We start from the raw sequence: 12,351 nt of genomic DNA, 5'->3' as shown, positions 1-12,351 counted from the left end.
GGAGAGGGCCAAGACAGGATATCACATTGTTTTAAGTGCTGCTCCACAGCTGGTCGCTGGTCTTCTAACACCCGCACGTTAACAGAATGGATGGACAGGACCTAGAGACTGTGTTATTTTCTTTAGTTCTGCAGTGTCCCTCCCCCGTTTGATGGGCGTCAATGAGGTGAATCTATCCTCAGAAGGAGATGGATTACTTCTCAGCAGAGATCCAGAACCTCTTACAGAAACCCCACTCACAACAGACAGAGAGGGTTTTACTTAACGCACTTTCTGGTTGCCAAGAAGATGGGAGAGTTCAGACCCATCAAACATCTAGATAGGCGATAAGCGCATCACCGACTCTGGGCCATCGTCTCCGGCTTGGCTCCTGAGATGGACAGGCTGACCCCGAGGTTTGGACTCTCTGTACAGGTTGTGCAGACCATCCAGGTAGCAAGAGCAGGATCCACCTCTGCCTGTTACAAGGCAAAGTGGTCCAGGTTCCAATGCTGGTGCGAAGAAAAGTGGATCAGTCATGTGCATCTGGGTTTTTCTCTCCTTTTTACAGTGTTGGGTGATTATAGGGCCGTGTCATGCCACTGTTATAGTGAATGTAGCACCCATTTCTTCCAGACATCATGGTTTTGGCAAGAGACCAGTCATTGGCTACCCTCCCATGAAGTGGTTCTTGCATAGGGTTAGAGGCAATGCCAAGTGTTCTGTGTCTCGTCCCCACAGTGGGAACTGACATTGGTAATCAAGGCCTCGTTTAAGGGTCCCTTTGAGCCTCTGGAGCGACCTGTCGTGCACCACAGTGGCTTGCTGCTTGATGGTGACCATAGAGGGGCTACCAAATCTCTTTTGTTCCCAAGAACTGAAGGAGTTCTTTCATGCCGAGGGTTATACAGCTGGATCCTTTTTGTCTTCCACCCCATGTGAGGGACATGGAGGCAATTCGCTTTGCCCAGTTCATGCTTTGGCATATTATGTTAAATGCATGGCCCTCATCAGTCACACTGAATTGCTGCTTGTGGGCTTCAGGGATGGTGTGGCTGAGAAAGCCCAATTCAAGAAAAGCCTGGCTGGATGGCTTTGTGACTGCATCTCCCAAGCCTATAGGCAGATGGGATGAAACTCTCACTGTGCTCTGCTCACACTCTACGCACAGCGTAGCAGAGTTGGCGGCCCTGTTTGGTGGGATGAGGGTCGAGGACATATGTAGAGCGTGCTCCTTGATTAAGTGGGTAATGTGGTGTGCATGGTGTTGATCGCCTGTCTTTTGACCCCTGCAGGGTTAGGCCGCAAATGGAAGTTGCGTACTACCTGGTTTGGCTGGGGCCCCTTCTTCTATGGAGGTCTACGTTATAAAGAAATGGGTGACCTCTGGCAACAAACTTCTAGCCGGTCAGGATCAGTGTGGTTGCGTCTATGTTAAGTCACGGCAGGGCATGCCCTGACTCCACCCGATGTTCCCATAGAGCCCAGTAGAGGGCGTATCCTGTGTGAGTTGTAGGTCACAATATTTCAACCCTAGTTCCATAAGCACAGGCAGAGCCCTCTACCAAGGGGGCCCTGTTGATCTTACGCCATTGGCTGAAGAGGGTAGAGGACGGCAGACAGCATTGTAAGCTGCCTTATATACTGTGGGGTCTGCATGTATTTGGGTAGGCACGTCCTGATTGTCCAGCTTTGCTTACGTACATTTGCGTGCTTGTGATTGGAGGAGAGTATTACCCATAGAGTCTAGTAAAGGGCTCCACCTGTGCTAATGGTAGTCGGGGTACAATATCATAACCTTTGTTTTGAGCACCTCAATTAAATGGTGTGGGTGAACAGAGTCTATAAGTTTTCTCTGGGTTCTAGCCTTGTTACTTTTTTTGCCAAGGGGTTGGCAGTGACGGCAGGAGATGTTGAGACCTTTAGCCGGTCCAGCACATGTTTACTACTGACATTTATCAACCTCTTGTGAATACTTTACCCTCTCCTGCCTAGACCTGCTCCCCTTTGACTGCCCTTTGGCTTCAATTATGAGACTCAGTATCTCTGGTTTAAGTGCACTTTTCCTTTTCCTGCCGTCCCTACTGATACGGATGTGATAAAGTCCACAATTGCTTCTGTAGCTTTGGGGAGTATTCGAACAAAATAACTAATATAATCCTATTATTGATATAGTACATATATTGTTTTTCATCACACACATATAATCAATAAATAAGATGTGTTGTAAAGAAGTGGTTTTTCAAAGTGATCTGTGATTTCATTTCCCTGAGAGTCACAGGATATTCATAGTGGCGACAAAAAGACAGGCAAAGGGGCTTTCAGTAAAAAGGAAATATACTCGAATGCTTCAACAGGAGTTCTGAAACATAGACTCGCTGACAAATATGGGGTTAGTGTATGGGATAAATGGGAACTGACACTCTCATTGTCCCCGATTACTTATGTAAAATTGGCTTCAATTACGAGCTAGTGAGATAGCTCCTGGGTTTATGCTTGCTCTGTCAATCTCAGTAAGTTCAAAGCTGGAACCTCAGGTGGATCTTTGTTTGCAAGTTGTTTTTTTCTCAGAATTCAAAATGAACAGGAATTGGCTGAAACCAGTTAATTTACTTGCATTGAATCATTCAAGTCGGTGTCACGGCAAAGCTAGAAAATGTACTTGCCCCAAAGAGATTAAATCTCAGGCTCTTTTTATTGTTCCACTTTTTGAACGCTTTTCCAATCTGAACACTGTCTGACAACAACAACAAAAAATCTATTTATTGCAGGGTGGGAAACTAGTCATAGATTTATAGCGATGAGTCACAATGCAATTACTGGGTGACTGTGTGAAATGGAAAGTATGAAGCTAATTTCATTAATATTCAATCTTGGAGTATTTACGGTACTGCGTCGGCAGAATGAATTCAAGTATTCCTTACACATATCCTAAATGTCCTCGTGCTGGCACATATACGCTTCATTAACCTTTGTCATTTTCAACCTTTTGGCCTCATGATTTACTGTCGCTCACGCACAACACACACTCACATACACACAGTCTACTCTTCCACTGAGTGAAATGTTATTCTCCTTCTATGAGTGTGCAAATGTTGATCCTTTACTTATCCAGTGCTTACAAAAGTTGAATGGCAAGTTCCCAAGACCACTGTATTTCTATGAAGTACTTAGATTACTTTTTTGAAGCAAAGGTTATTCTGTTGGCCCAAAACAGGGTTACAATTCTGTTTTGGGTTCATTAATATAACATTCTTAATGAACGATTGATATGATTAGTTACCAGCGCCATTTCTGAAGACTTTCCAGTATGTGGAGCTATACAAATGTGATTTACAGTTGAAATTATAAATAATATACTGAGTGTCATTCAGATTTTCTGCAGTTGTGGCTCATTAACAGCACATAAAAACATCTCTTACGGCAAAATCAACAGCAAGATGACACATTTCTTTGACAGATCTTATTTGATGGTCCACGTGTTCGCTTTTTTTAGTCACATCGCACTGCTTTTACCAGTGGGGGACTCTGGGAAAAGCCAGCAGATGTGGTCGCTAAAAAATTAAGAATCGATTAAGTGGACCAACATCGTTTCAGCAACTTATTTTTTTCAAGGTGAGAATGAACCTGTGGACAGGAACTGTGTTTCTATGAGCACCATGGCCTCGTGTCGTAAACATCTTGATTTAGCCAGCATGTGCATTGGTTTTGCAAGCGAGTGAAAGGAAGACGCAACTCTGTCATAAATAGGTTCACTCCCCCTTCAGTGGTCTAGGCTCTCAACTTCAACGTTTGTATTTTGCCTGGTGCATGTTGGTCATCATGCTCTAACCTGTGTAATGGCAGCAAACGTTCTGTTTGGTTAGACACAGTGTTGTCGCTGCTGGCCACCAGCCGTGTGACCCCTGACGCTGCAAGAAAACCCTTTCCCCCCCAACTCCTAAAAAAAAAAAATCCAAGAGGGAACATTGCAATAGAAGAAGAAAGTATACGTACCACTTTCAGAGGAGATGGGGCAATTCAGGATCGGTTTTGACTTCTTTCAAATCCCTGCATCTGTTGAAAGACCGCCCATGGTTGGCTTGTATTTTTGTCGCGCTCTGTCAACAATTTTTGTTCTTCAGTCTATTCTTTTCTTTTTCTCTTTGCTGGTGCTGCCCCATTATCAGCCACAACTGCCAAATTAACGTTAATAATAAAATCAAATTAAGAAAAATCCTCCTCCTGTTTCCTGTGAACTGTACAATGTACAACTGGCCAAGGCTAAAAGGTATGGTGGAGGCATGTGTCTCAGCGATTGTTTTGTTGAGTTTAAGTTAAAATACTCGTTAAAGTAAGCGAGAACTGCCAAAAATGGTTTTCCTTGAAATGTCTCTCATGATACTTACAGATATGAAATATGGATAGACAGGATTGAGACATTTTCATTCTAATCCAGTTTTATGAAGTTTTGTTCTATTTTTGCGTGAATATCCTTTTCATTCGACGATGGAATCCAATATTCTCATTCAAGCCCACACAAAATAAATTTATGGGATCTCATGCACACATCAACATGCAAAATATAATATTTTGAGACACACGTTAGCATGCAGGAAAGCTGCGTGTGGAGCGACTGGGGAGAGGGAATAACTAGAATGCAAACAAGGCAAAGCCCCAATGATTTCACACCATCGTTCCTGAACTGAATAACATTATGCTACAGCCTTGAATCCTTTCCGTCCTCCAGCCTTTTCTCTTGTTTGTTTAATATTGAAAAGGTTTCATCGAATAAACAGAAACAAGCCTCTTGCATCAGAACTGTAGCAATCTCCATATAGATTGCACCTGGGTGTATCCATCTCCTTATTCCAATGTATATGAGTGGAACACATTGCTGTTAGCGTGCTGAATCATATGTACATGCCTGTAATCCCCCATTTCCCCGAAATACATCAGTCAATAATAAAGTTGTCCACTCTTCCAGCTGAGTTGCAGTTCCAGGGAGTAAACCCAGTGTTAATTGGGATTTGTAGTTCAGACAGTTTGAGTACATTTGATTGAATCGGTCAGCATGGGGCTCACGTATGTGGCATTATATCTGTCTTTTCTGATTGATGAACTGGTGTTAGTGGTAACTGCTGTTACCCAAGTGAGTGCTGACAAATGACTCAATAGCATGAGAGACCAGAACCACTTTGCTCTACGCTGCCATACTGAGAATATTGACTGTGAGAGCAGTGTATTCTCTTTCTCACAGCTGTCTGATGACATAATGGCCACAGAGAGATTGGCATGCCGAACGCCATCGCTAAACCACACAAAAGCCTGAGTGCACCGCAGGGACAGTACTTCAGCTCCGACCAAAAACAAAGCCGCACTTTCATAATTCTAACATAAAATCGAACAAGTTAAAGGTTGTTGTTTTTTTGTTTTTTTTACACGATCAGCCAGTTTCTCTACATTAACTGCACTAAGCCTAATTCTTTTTGATACAATTTTAAATATTCCCCAGTGAATATTATGCCCTTAAGAGAGACTAAGAATAGAAGAGGCTGACCGGGCCTTTTGTCTGTTACGAGCTGACTGCTAAACATCTGTATGTTGTTCCTTAGGCAACGTGCATCTTTAATGAGGGTCAAACCAGGGGCCAGTATTTTCCAGCACCAGTATAGACTTTACTAAAGACATGAGCATGCAGTGGCATACAGTATCACATCCACACAGTCACAAGCGTGCCTCTCCAAACTCTCTGCTAATGTGTGTCTCTGACGTCCACTGATTCAATTATATTTGCATCTGATATTATCCGGGGATTTCTTTGTGATTCTGTGATTTTTCTTCTGGGGGACTGTGCCAGAATTTGGAAAAAAAAAAGTGGGACCTCCAAGAAAAGAAAGAAGCTCATGGGAAATGATAGCTTTCAAGGCCTGATTGAGCATCGGCAGAGAGAATGAAGAGAGACGTGAAATGTGAATGATGAGGCACACACAGCAACTCCACTTACACACACACACACATGATATAATCAGTATATATATATATATATATATATATATATATATATATATATATATATATATATATATATATATATATAAATATATATATAAATATATAAAACATATCATACTGATTATATCATCAAGCCTAACAGATACCAATTATTATTTTTGACTTGGCAACATCAGTGGCCACATTTGTAATAATACGCTTTACATCTCAGATATGCTAATACATCCTGACTGACTCGTCACTTTGTGTCTGTCTTTTTAATGATGCAGACCTTCCTTCTGTGAAGTGCTGAAAGCCACAGAGTGGAGCTCCACGTTGTCACTAATCTCTCATCCTTCTGTCATCTTCAGATCATGCTGCTGACTGATCCGGAGGTGGAGAGCAGTCTCCTGATCAGCTCCGATGAAGGTGCTACCTACCAGAAGTACCGGCTGAGCTTCTACATCCTCAGCCTGCTCTTCCACCCTGAGCAGGAGGACTGGATTTTGGCCTTCAGCCACGACCAAAAGGTGAGAGAGCGGGCACCGTGGCTAGTGTAGCAGACGGTTGTTCAAAGGTTTTAAAAGAAGCTGATTGTAAAGTCAGATTAGAAACAACAGCTTGATAAATGTGAGATCCTGTCACACAGAAGTGTGGCTCAAAGTACACAGTCAGAGTGCATGACGTTCATTTGGGAGAGAAGTGGATAGACATAGATTGGATAATTCAAGTCGATCTCGTACTAACTCTGATCAAAACAACACAATGTTTACCTATCAAGTCAAAATGGCAAGATTTTAATCAAACACTTTGATCCATAAATTCATTGTTATGAGATGCAACTGTAAATTTGAGGTGGCAAGTCAAAATGGTGGCTTTTAGGTCAAAGTTAAAGTGTCAGTCCTTAGGAGTTCAGTCCTGGTTGATTTGGTGGTGATAGTCAGTGTGTTTCAATCCGGTCATTTTAATAAAAAAAGACCAATTGGCCGTTTTCCATCAGTCTGTGAGCAAATGTGATCTGATTTTGTGCTGCATGAGTCTGTGAACGGCCGTGAATAGTTGGTTTGTTCTCCGCTCTCTGTGGCTGCTCCTCACTATTCATTACTCCCTGATGTGTGTCAAAAATGAACAAAATGACCATTGACTTGTTTTTAAGTCACGTTTTTAATGAAAGATATCGGTCAGAGTCAAACACATTCCTTTTTCGTTTGACTACGTCACAATAAAAGTCAACTTGTGTTTCACCAGTTCAATGCTTTCAATGTGAAGCTGCTGCACAGCCAGTTTATAACATGAGTTGCTATACTTTCATCAGTGGGACGTTGGCTCAATCACCATTGTTTTACGTCATTCGGTGGTAGACCGTGACTTAAAAGAGCAGTGTGTGGGATCTAGTGGCATCCAGTGGTGAATCCACATTAAATCTGTATTCTGACTATGAAAATCAAAACTAGTTGAACCAAAATAAGTTATTTCAATATCTCATATGTAAGCATACATAATGTATTAATTATCTCTAAGTTACAGAATATTAATATAAAACATTAAGCTAGACTATTTAATTAAAGTGCCTACGTCTTTTGTAGAAAAGCGTTTTTTACTTCTCAACGTAAGTTATCAAAACAACTGTCGTTTCCTCATCATAAATGACCCCTGTACAATACTTAGCTTCAGCTTAGAGACAATGTGCAAATGGTTTTGAAATAGATACTCATCTAACGAGGCAGTGCAGGATATATGTAAAAATAATTGTGTCTGTGAACGTGAGGCAGAGAGGAAGAAAAGAGAGAGGTCAAATTTATACACATTTTAAAATAACCATTTGCATTAACAAAATGCTTTTCTTGCAGCTCAGCCCATTTGGGTCTAATGTTTCAGTAGTGATGAATACTGTAGGCATTTTCCTTTGCTGACGAGACGTGTGTGAATGTGTGTGTGTTTGTGTGAGCATGCCTCCTTTCCCTTCTTGAAGGAAGATCACACTTGCATTGTGTAAAGTATAATCCCTCCTAATACACTCACTCACACACACATACATACCTACATACACATACATACCGACACACAGTGCTACAATTTGCTGTTTGATAACTCTGAGATGCCCGAAAGCCATGAATGCCATTTTTAAGTTGTGTTTTCAGCCATTTTTCACTTCATTTTAGCCGTTTTAGAATTCAGCTGTGCCGCCAACTTCCTGGCGTTAAATGACTCGGCCTGAATGCAGAGCATGAATACATGTAAATAAGGGTCTGGGCTTTCAAACCACTCTTAAATGATAATCATAAACCAATGATGTGATGGGATTTATGGGTTTAAGGCTTCAGAAGTCATCACAGCATTTTTTACATTGAAAGAATAATGTATAAAATAATCTGAATCTTGAAATGTATCCTGGCACAGTTTTGGAGTGTAAGTTATCAGAATGCTTTTCCCTTTTCCCTCTAGGTCTATGACAGCGGTCTCTTAGAGGACTGTGTATTTGACACAGAATTCAAAGTAGGACATTGGGTCTACACTCAGCTCTTTGAGCAATGTTTACTAAATCACATAGAATACTCTTCACAGACCTTGTGACGGGAGAGGAGCTTTCTTCTCTTTGTGTCAACTTTCTATGAACGTGTTCTGTAAACATTACATCCAAATGTTTTCAGGTTGTATTTAAGAGCGATGGAGTGATCCGAAGTTGACCTCTAATTCTGACAAATCCCATCTGAGATGTATCCCATCTGAGTAGTTGAATCGTCCTCTTTCAAAAGTCAGAAGCGTATTTCAGTGTCACATAAAGCCTTTCAGTTATGAACTTGTTTGCAACAAGAGTGGTCTCGTGTGACGTCACAGTTTAGCTGTCGGCCATGTTGGAGTACACACAAAGCCACTGGCATGCACGGCTGAGTCGCATAACCTGTCGATCATGGTGAACTTTTGTGCTGTCTTTGGTTGTGGCAGCAGAGCTGATAGAGACAAGAAATCATTCTTTCGTTTGCCAGCGGTCATTACACATCAAGGAAATGACACGAAGGAGCTATCCAAGCGACGTCGCGAGAAATGGCTGTCACGCATCTCTCGAGATATAAAGGAATGGAATTTGGCGTACACTAGAGTATGTGCGGAACACTTTATAAGTGGTAAGTGATTTTATTTACAAATTCGTTTGTGAACAGTATTTAATAAAGGAAATATAAATTAAACTTGGACATGAGAAGGTTACCGAAGCTTCATCGGCCCGTGACAGCAGTCGGTACCAGAGACGTGTCGAGCGTGTACAACAGGCGAAACACAGAGATGCAGCCTCAGCATTGCTTGATATGAGTTTAACGTCGGATCATGCATATGACAGCCCACCAGCAGCAGAGGATGAGGACGAGGATAAGAATAACCAAGCCAACCAGACAGACCTCGGTGGGGCCACGATTGCAGCAATGCAAGCTGAGATGCAGCGCCTACTCTCGGGAAATCTGAATTTGAAAAAGGAACTTTCCGATGAACGATCCATGTTTGATTCAGAATTTTTCGAAAATAATGATGAAAAAGTGAGATATTATACTGGACTGCCGGACTTCTCAACCCTGCAAATTCTATACCATTTTATAGAACCACACATCCCATATTCTACTTGTGTAAGGACTGGGGGTGTTCACGAGATACGTGTAGATGTTGGCGTAGTTTACCGATGGAAGATAAGTAGGATCGGCACTGAAACGATCTGCACTCATCGTATAGGGATCCAAATTACCAATAACCTTCAATTTGGCCAGGTAGCGAACCTTTGATGCACTATCCAGTGATTCAAAGTATGGTATTTTCGCCGCACTTCCTTGTTTACTCGCCGCCATGTAGGATCTGTATGTACTCCAACATGGCGGACAGACCTCGTAACTAAGGAGATCGTGACGTCGGTGAGACCACTCTATTGAGTTTTTCCCAACACGTTGTCACTCAGCTCGTCAAACACTGCCGCTTGGTCAGACGCCCTCGCTTTCAACTCTGCAGCTCTACCTACATACCCATCTAGAGCCAGTTTTGGACGTTTCAGGAAAATACACCGCTCTTGAAGTCCCATAGATGAACTGAGGGACATAAAGTGCATCACGATGTTGTTTTCCTTCTTTAAAGTGAAGGTTTAGGTTGTTCCTCCAGTTTTTTCAGTCAGACTTTTAGAGCTATTGACAGGAATGACTAAGCTCTTTGACAATGCGTCAAGAAATGCAAATCATGAACAACAACTTAACGCAGGAGCTCAGGCTTAGGGGCCCCTGAGCCCTTGGGCCCCTAGGCCTGGTCCCTGTAGGCCCGTTTGGTAATACGCCCGTGGAAACAGACGGCAGTTCACTAATTATTTAGTCTGTGTGGTCACTCCCTGTCTGGGGCCATCTCGCTCACACATCTCCCCCCGAAAACTGCTTCTCTTTCCTCACCTCCTTTTGGCAGTGCTGCTGCATTGGTTGATTGAGAGACTTTTGGAGGTTGTAAGGTCTGTGTTGACCCCTCCACCCCTCACCTCCCCCGCCTCCCGCTCTCTGCCTCTTCACTGTCACTTGCTTGGCTACATACTAACTTGCTGCGGGAGGATAATTAGGCAAAGTGATTCCTGCACCCCTCCCCCTCCGCCTCTCCCACTTTTGGTTGCATCTGCTTAGCACAGCTTGGCATGGACGTCATTGTAATGTCGTCACCCGTGCAGTTTGTCTCTCCCTCTTTGACATGAGAATATACACACACCAGCTGCAGTCACAGTGAATATATAGTTTACATATGCCCACCGTGGAGCGATCCAATGAAGCGGATACAATGGAGGAGGAAAATATATATGCGTCACATAATGTCAGGACTGTAATATCATTCTCATAGGTGGAGGGGAATAGGGGAGGGGAAGAGGGGAAGTCTTAAAGGTATAATATGTTATATATATATATTTTTTTTTTTTGCGTTACAATGTCTAAAAACAGCTAGACCTATGTTATATATTTTTTTGAGTTGTGTACTTACATTAACCCAAATGTCATACAACTTTTCAACATGAGAAATCTGTTACTTTAATAAAAGATACGGTGTGTTTCTGCACTGGTAGAAGGCTCTTTAAACTGAAGCCATTTGTGCATCCTAACATTATGGCTTTTGTCTGAGACGATCTTACAGACTAAAGTGTACTTGTGGTATAACCTACGCAAAGTGAAGGATGACCATCCTAGCATGCTGTTTAAGGGACATTGATGGTCCTGAAGCTAGAGTCAGAGACATATTTCAGGGCTGAGTAATACAGGGGGTCAAGTTTGGAGAAGGTGGGTGGTCAGGCAAACCTGTAAATACTATCAGCAAATCAGTCTGAGCCAGCAGCTAAGCTTGTATGATGCCATGGAAAAACAGGACATAAGCCTGTGTAGAAAAGCCATTGTGAATTTCACTTTTTTTGTGAGATGGCCGGTAGTGTTGGGAAGAGACGTCACCGAACTCTGTCTTCATCATTGTTTTAATTAAGAGACCCCTAGCAGCAGGAAACTTCATATTGTGCATTGAAGCTGATTTTTGTTGAAGCAATAATCTATTAAAGTCAGCAGTAACCTTTGTCTTTAATTTGTGTGACGTTAAAATACAGCGAAATGTAAGGAAGCAGTGACAAATTCAAAGAATAACTCCCCTATTATTAAATAGAAGAATAATTGATTTGAAAACCGTGATGATCTGTATGGGATTTAATAGGGATGCTTTTGAAATGCAGGCCTACACTTCACCCTTGGGGATGGAGTAAATAAATGCAATTATAAAATCAATGAACATAAACAAACAGAGTCACGTGTTTGTTATCCAGTAATAGATGGCTATTTACACATTTTGCATGGTTGATCATGCTCAAAATGGAAAACGTCCATCTTGAACCAGTGGAATATGTGTTATGCTTCATTGCACTCCAGCTGTGCGCTCCAGAGGAAACAGGATTGTCATTGTGCTTTGTCAAAGAATACAGGTGTGTTTGGAGACAAAAGGACTTCAGTGAGTATGACAGTGAGGTTGTTAATTTACTTTTGGGGCACTAGGGGGTTAAAGTGCCCGCTCTGACCGCAACCACCCTGGCCTTTGTTGCTCGCCATGTCTCTCTTCCATCATTTGTCAGCTCTCCAACGAGTTGTAATTACTAAACCCAATCTAAACACAAGGTATATTGTGTTAACAAGTTCTGAGAACTACATCTCACCTGGAAAAAAATATGAAACTTTTAGTCCTATTTCAAACATGAGGTAGTATTATCATTATTACAATTTGTTTTTGGTTTCATCTGCCTCAACTTTTCTTTTCAACTGTTTCATAGATGAAACATTTTTTGGGGGGGAAATTGGGAATATTTTTCTTAACCTTATTTTTTCCCCCACTCTCAGAGCTTCCTTTAGAACTTGAAGGGTCAGA

At 42.0% G+C, this 12,351-nt stretch overlaps 1 protein-coding gene across 1 annotated transcript in view; it reads left to right on the top strand.

The window, feature by feature from the left end:
* sorcs1 (sortilin-related VPS10 domain containing receptor 1) overlaps positions 1-12,351 on the top strand; it is a gene marked incomplete at both ends in the record, with an annotated part of 180,885 nt that overhangs the window by 127,815 nt on the left and 40,719 nt on the right. The window contains one exon of the mRNA XM_079277758.1: positions 6,324-6,482. Within this exon, the coding sequence (XP_079133884.1) occupies positions 6,324-6,482 (159 nt within the window). The remainder of the gene's footprint in view (positions 1-6,323; positions 6,483-12,351) is intronic.

Source organism: Melanostigma gelatinosum, assembly GCF_949748355.1.
Source record: "Melanostigma gelatinosum genome assembly, chromosome: 11".
Lineage (NCBI taxonomy): Eukaryota > Metazoa > Chordata > Actinopteri > Perciformes > Zoarcidae > Melanostigma > Melanostigma gelatinosum.
This window is presented reverse-complemented; position numbering and strand designations above follow the sequence as displayed.